General features: G+C 32.9%; 1 protein-coding gene across 1 annotated transcript; it reads right to left on the bottom strand.

Annotated features, from left to right (window-relative positions):
• Positions 1–4,313: 4,313 nt before the first annotated feature.
• LOC126665615 (7-deoxyloganetin glucosyltransferase) lies at positions 4,314–6,940 on the bottom strand. The gene is made up of 2 exons (XM_050358451.2): positions 6,285–6,940; positions 4,314–5,548 (listed from the first exon to the last, which is right to left on the bottom strand). Exons 1-2 carry the CDS (start codon positions 6,796–6,798, stop codon positions 4,599–4,601), a joined length of 1,464 nt encoding a protein of 487 aa, XP_050214408.1. The 5' UTR covers positions 6,799–6,940; the 3' UTR covers positions 4,314–4,598.
• Positions 6,941–7,140: the final 200 nt, after the last annotated feature.

Raw genomic sequence — 7,140 nt, 5'->3', positions numbered from 1 at the left:
TCAACTTTCGATTAATGAAATATTTTTATTTTTCAAAAAGAAAACTTTACTCCCCTTGTCCCATAAATTTAAAAATAGATTAACTTTTTTTCAGTTGCACATAAAATATCATTAATACTATATCTTTTAATTATTTTTTTAAAATAATCTCAAAAGTTATTTTAATTAAAAAAATTCTACTCGTTCAAAATTAAGGTATTTTTTGGAAGTATGAATATTACTTCATAATCATTAACCATAATCCTTATCAATATTAGTTCATAATTATTAATATCCATAAAATAAATAAGAATATTTTTTATTAAAAAAAATATTTAAAAGCATTTAAAGTGTAATTAAAAAAAATAGAAATTTATCTATATTTTTACAACTCAAAATAAAAACATTTTGTGTATATATGAGACGGATGGAATATTGCTTTGAATAAACTAACACTTATAGTTTCTTGAGAAAAGGGATAAATTAGCGCCTATGGTATATAGCAGACTTGTTCATGGGCCCTCGGACCGGGTTCGAGCCGAGCTCGCCGGACTTTTTAATTTTTTTTATACAAGTCTAAATTCGGCCAGAGATCGGCTCGGGATTTTTATAACCTACCCAAATTCGGTCTTAATTTTATATTTTTGCGGACTCGAGCAGGGTTTGAGCGGACTTATGTGCAAATTATGTAAAAATTAAAGCCCGAATCTGCCTATAAAATAGCGGGCTCTTTTTAGATTTAGGCTCGGACTAGTTTGGGGATGGAAAATCATTATTCAATTAATAAAGGCCGGACTTAGACGGGCCTGGACAGATATCCAAGCCTATGAACAGATCTAGTATATAGGAAGTTATGCTTTGTTCCATTTTAAATTTTCTATCTCGTTTAACCCATTAACGTTTCAAAAGCGGTTTGAATATGCCCGTTAGTAACAGAAGTTAAACGGTGTTAATATATGTCAACGTGGAAAAATAAATGCAGATACTAGTTATGAGTTGGCATTTATTAGTGAGTCAGTGACATTATGAACAGTGACATGGCATATTTTTAATTACACAAACAAAAAATTCTTAAAATCTCTCACTCCGTCTTAAAATCGATGCCGCTGCTTCCGTAAAAATCTTTCACTCCATCGGAGGTCCTCCGCCAGTGATTGCAGGGTCATGTCCAGAAGAATCCACTGCAATATATGAATGAAACTTTGGCATTAGCTAAACATAACTTGATGGGTAAGAGCCACTGCAGGTTCTTGAGCAGGGTTGGTACATTCACTTTGAGGCACCATTGATGAAGCTCCAAAATTCTCAACAACTGGATACCAAGTCGGAGGCAACAAAGGGTTTGCATTCATTCCTGAAGACCGATAATTACAACACTTTCTTCTGCGTTTTGAAATGCCATATTATAACTGTAACCACTAGCAACGATTTTCCAAATTCCAAAGACCCAGTGCCGAAATTCTAACCCAGCATAGCCAAAAGCAGAGGTAATTATGGATGTACATCTGAAGGAACTATAGAATATAAAGGGCAAAGTGGATTGAAGCAAAACAAGCTTGTGATGTCTTGAAAGGCTAAACAAGGGACGAGTAATATTTGCAGCTTTATACAACTCCGAGTAATATTTGCAGCTTTATAAAATCTAACTCAGCACCAGCTACTTACCCCATCTTTGCTAACAAAAAATATAAAATCAAGTCTACCTATAATATCGAGGAAGAAAAGAAGAATAGTTCCCGCAGACAAGAAAAGTGAAGCCTTAGAACATAAAGTGGACTCAAAATGTCATTACCACTGTTTTGGATTATGAGTAAGAAGAAAAAAAAATTGTAGGAGAGTTGGAAATGAGCGGGAGGCCGTAGATGGGTGGCGGAGATGAGTCTGATCACTGATGTAAGAAAATAAAATAATAGGGAGGAATGTTATAGAATAGTATTTTTTTATTTGGACAAAAGAAGTGCTGACATGGAAAATGTGATATCAAATACTACTAAATTTGTTCTTGGAGTGCCAACTCATCTCGGATATAACATTAACTTCTCCATGTACATAAGAATCGACACCGTCTAATTTCCGTTATGAAGAAAGGCATATTTGTGCCACTTTTGAAATGTTTATGGGGAGGAAAAAAAAAAAAGAAATGTTTATGGGTTAAATGAGATCGAAAATTCAATAAGGGCTTAGTTGTATCTGATATATATTATAAAGGTATTATATGTCTCTTTTTTCTAGTTTCTGCTTACAAATTTTTAATTGATAATTAACTGAGTCTATAATGGTTTTAATAATTTTTTTTTAAAATTAAATAACAATTAATTATATTTGAAATTATAACTTTTTAAGAAAAAACATATATAAATTAAAACAAGAGAAGATTTTCTCAAAAGAAAAAACAAGAGAAGATTACTTGGATTAATTTAAAAAATTCTCCTCTACAAATTTGTTACAATTAGAGAAAGATGATTTTAGTATTCATATATACATGTATTTTGGTTATGTTTGGACTTTGGAGAGCAGTGACCAATAAGACAATTTCAGTAATTCACTCCGTTAGAAAGCATACACGAATACTTTTCAATTATTAAATAAAACCGACAAAATAAATAAATAAATTAATGGAGGTGGGTGCAATTGCTCAAACGCCATTATTCCTAGCTGGTAATCAAATATATAGTCGTGATTGTCATGTTTGGTATGAATAATTCAGATAAGAAGTGAAGAAAACCTTTAATTTGGACTCTTTATGTCAAAATAAAGTAAAGATAATGTGTAATCTGATAAGATTGGCCATAATTAATTAGGATGGGAATACCTTCTGACTTTTGTGTCCCAGAATTTAAAGATTAAGCTTTCGCCTTGCCTGCAAGAACAGGAGATGGGATTCTCATAAGAGTAAAAGGGATATGGGTACTATTAGAGTGAGCATGGTTAGACTTGATCAATTTTAAAATCAATCTCACATACAAATACGCATACGGTTAAAGCTTTATGCCTACAAATTAAATAGAATTTACTTCTACTTGTTACATGCTAAAAACTCAGGATTAAATGGTTGTTTAGTATTACTTGCTATTTATTCATATATCAGTTCAGATCGAGTCATACGTGCATCATGCATGTTTATTTCCAGCCTTCCATTTTTCAACTTTTATATTTTTTATATTATTTACTTTCCAGCACTATAACATTTAGACTACCATATATTTTGAGATGAGATATTCCAAATGTGTTTTAAATCGATTTAATCAATAAAACGCAAGTCAAGAGGAGTGTCCACGAACCCATTCTTTTGGTCTGATGCACGATTCCTCATCCATAAGCGTATGAGGTTAATCTAGTCAGTATAAAAAGTATTTCCTAATTAAGATAGGTGTCGACTTCATTTATTTCAAAAATAACCAGATCCGAAATCAGTTATAAGTCTGGACGAGCGTCCTTGAAACCCACGCCCACAATGACTGACTTACTTTTTAAGCTATGACAATAAATAGTGAACTTTAAATAAAAATAATATGAAAAAAATGATCCTAAACTGCGAGTTACTAGAAATATGAGCAACTCTTTGGGGAACAAAAAGTAAACAACTATTTGATACGGAAAAAGTATAAAAAATCATACAATAGTTATCGGTTTTTTGTTTTATAATAAAATAATTACCCAATAATAAAAAATTTAAAAAGATTATCGAATTATATCCTTTCTACAAAACGGTGATCAAATTTAAGTTTGGACAAGTCAAAATGTACAGTCACCTGGCAAGGTCATAACTATTTTATAAAAATATTATAGTATTGGCCGAGTCAAAAAAAAATTAATAATTTTTTATAATGTTTTATAATTCGACAACCGTTTCAAAAAAAATTATAGCTCGGTAGAAAAAAATATTTAATCCAAAAGATGTACTAAAGCATCTTTCAATTGGAGGGTTCCTGACTCATTGTATGTGTGGACTTCAACAATGCAAAATTTACCGATCACAAACGAATGAGTAATATTATATAACCTTTCTTTTCAACCCATCTTTCTTAACCCATCTGACGTGACATTAAAAGAGTGGATGGATTAAAAGTTGGTATTTGAGATATACATTTTTAGAGGGTAATTGAATGAATTAAATGTTGACACGTAAGGAGGGACAATTAAAGTGGTATAAAATGGTGGGTTAAATAGCATTTTCTCAAACAAATAGGTGGTAATGCGATTAGCAGAAGGTTGATACAAATGATAAGGATTACTTGATAAATCTAAAATTAATGTTTCTAAAAATATTCTTAATTAAGACAACATACATATATATACCACATTAAATGAAGACGGTTACCTTAGTTTGTCTCTTATCATCAAAATTGACCAAACTCATTTATTGAAGCAATTATCGGCAAGTAGTAATACAGCTAGACCTTTCTATGTAAACAAGACAATACAAAGTACAAACAACTTACAAAAACTTGAAGAATATAAAAATTAACGTGATGATCAAAGAAAGAAAAACAAAATAATGAAAGAAAAATTACTATTATTATTATTTCATGCAAGAGATTCAGTCTCGATTCTCCCCAGGTCGATAGCCCATTGCAATTAAAAAAACACTTGAGACAGAGCCAAATTTGTAGTATCAGTTAATTTGAATCTTTCGAGGACAAGAGTATCTGATTAATCAAATTATCCAAATTCTGATAAGAAGACTCATCAATATTACCAGCAGCAGCTTCTTCAGCCAATTTCTTCCATTCCATAGCTTTTTTCTTCATTTCTTTCCCTTTATCACCATCCATTAATTCTACAACAAGGCTCTCAACTTCATTTCTCTTCACATCACTATTAATCTCCATACCAATCCCCCATTCACTACAGCTATATCTGCAATTCGTCTGTTGCTCTGCGAAAAAAGGCCAACATATCATCGGCACACCGCTGCAAATACTTTCAAGCGTAGAATTCCAACCGCTATGCGTCAAAAACCCTCCGATCGACGGGTGGTTCAGCACTTGTTCTTGCGGACACCAGCTTGCTAAAAGACCTCTTTCTTTTGTCACCCTTATAAACTCCTGTGGAAGAACCGCTGTGTCTCCGGCTACAAGATCAGGCCTAATTACCCATAAAAATGTTTTGTTGCTATTAGCAAGTCCCCAAGCAAACTCTACCAGTTGATCACTCGTCATCACAGTAATGCTTCCGAAATTAACATAAACGACAGAGTTTGATTCTTTTGAGTCTAGCCATTCGATACAACCCGATTCTTCTTTCCAGAGATTTGACCCGATCGTCTTCAATTCATCATCTTGGACATTGTTGAGTAGATGTTGGAGAGGGCCAATGGGGTAAACAGGTGGTAATAGTGAAGAAAGTGCAGATAAAGCGTTATGTTCTAACGTATCAAATGTATTTAAGATAATAGCAGAGGCCTTTTGAGCTCGTTCGGTTTCTGAAACTATAAATTTAAGCATTTTGTCTTCAGGATCTGTTGTTCTGAGAAAACTTGGAAAATCTTTCAATCGGATATCCTTGATCATGCCTGGTATCCAGTCAATTACAGTATCCAGATAACCATTTGTGAAGAAACTCTCATCTGCAAAATTCAAAACGAAGTATAAAATATATATATCATTAAATTGCTTCAACAATTGCATATAAGTGAGTTCAATTGTATTGGAGTTCTTTTGAAAATTGTATGTTGTAAAAAAAGATTTACGAGATCTGTATTTCAGCATTTCATGTCTTTTTCAGAAAAACAGCTCCAAAACTTTGTATTTACAATCTATTCTTAAAACAGTATGTTCTACTTTTTTTTGTTTGAGCATTTTTTTGTCTTGGTATATTTGTTTCCCTACAACATAAGACGGTCAAATTAGGAGAGTAATCAAGTCGAGTCGAATCTAAACACAGCCAAATTCGAGTTCGTCTGGACTTAAAAACTCAAAACTCAACTCGAACACAGACTCCAAAGAATAGCTGAGGCTTGAATTATAATTATTTTTATAAATATTTAAACATTAAAGTAGTATTATATGTATATATATAATTGTAAAGAGTAAAAATTAATTAATTAAAAACTCGATTAAGCTCACAAGTTTATTGAGCCGAGTATTTTGATACTATTCAACTATTTTTTTCTTTCATGAAAGGCCGAGAAATTCAGTTGACTTTAGTAGCTTGTTTTTAAAAAAAAATGAGTAGCCTCAACTTGATATTAATAAATCAATTTTAGATATAATTTGAATTAATTTCGAGTAGATCGGAAGTTGGCTCGACTTGATCACAATTGGTGAAATGAATAACAAGTATTAATTTAAAGAAAAACGAACCTTTGAATGGGGTAAAACCCTTTTGAATGAGGTGGTGATAGTGAAGATAAGCAAGAAAGCCAGAAGCGCTAGTAGTCCAAAACAGAACTTCAGGAACACCCAATTCCTGAGCAGCATCAAGAGTGAAGGTCATGGCTCCATCAGAAATGACGCAAGAAACCGGAGGAACATTAGAAGCGGCATCATTAAGCTTCGAAAGGAGGCTCTTGAAGTGAGGCAAACAAGTTGTCTTGGTGGAGACGCAAAGCGAAGGTATATCTTGGGTGGCGTCGGTATCGGTGGGAGGAAGACCGTCGGGAATAGTGTGAAAGTGGAAGGAAGGGAGGCCGTTGAGAGAATCAGGGCCTCTGGATTTGAGGAGGCGTCGGTGATTGTATTCTGTGTTGACGAAGGAGATGTGGAAGCCTTTGTGGTGGAGAAGTTTGGCTAGCTTTAGCATTGGGTTGATATGGCCTTGTGCTGGGTATGGAATGCATACTGCGTGAGGTTTTCCGGCAAATGACTGAGCACCCATTTTCTTGATTCTTGATTCTTGATTTTCGATTTGTTCTGCTATTATATTGCTCTCTCAAACGATTCTGTATTTATATGCTGATGCTCTCTGCAAGAGAAGATGGTCTGCATTTATAGAGATTTCATGATAGAGAGGTCAGGATAAATTTTCAACCAAGAAAAGCTCATAAAATACTTATAATTTTTATATTTTTAATAACAAAAATTAAACAAGCATCAAATATTTTTGATTTATTATTAGTTTTTTTATCAACATCTTATACAAATGACATAATAATATCCGTCGTGTGGACTAACCATTTAAAAGAATAGTACTAAAGTAGTCAATCTAAACTGAAGTATT

Source organism: Mercurialis annua, linkage group LG1-X (genome assembly GCF_937616625.2).
Source record: "Mercurialis annua linkage group LG1-X, ddMerAnnu1.2, whole genome shotgun sequence".
In the NCBI taxonomy this organism is placed as follows: domain Eukaryota; kingdom Viridiplantae; phylum Streptophyta; class Magnoliopsida; order Malpighiales; family Euphorbiaceae; genus Mercurialis; species Mercurialis annua.
The sequence above is the reverse complement of the archived record's forward strand: the minus strand, read 5'-3'. Positions and strand labels throughout refer to the sequence as shown.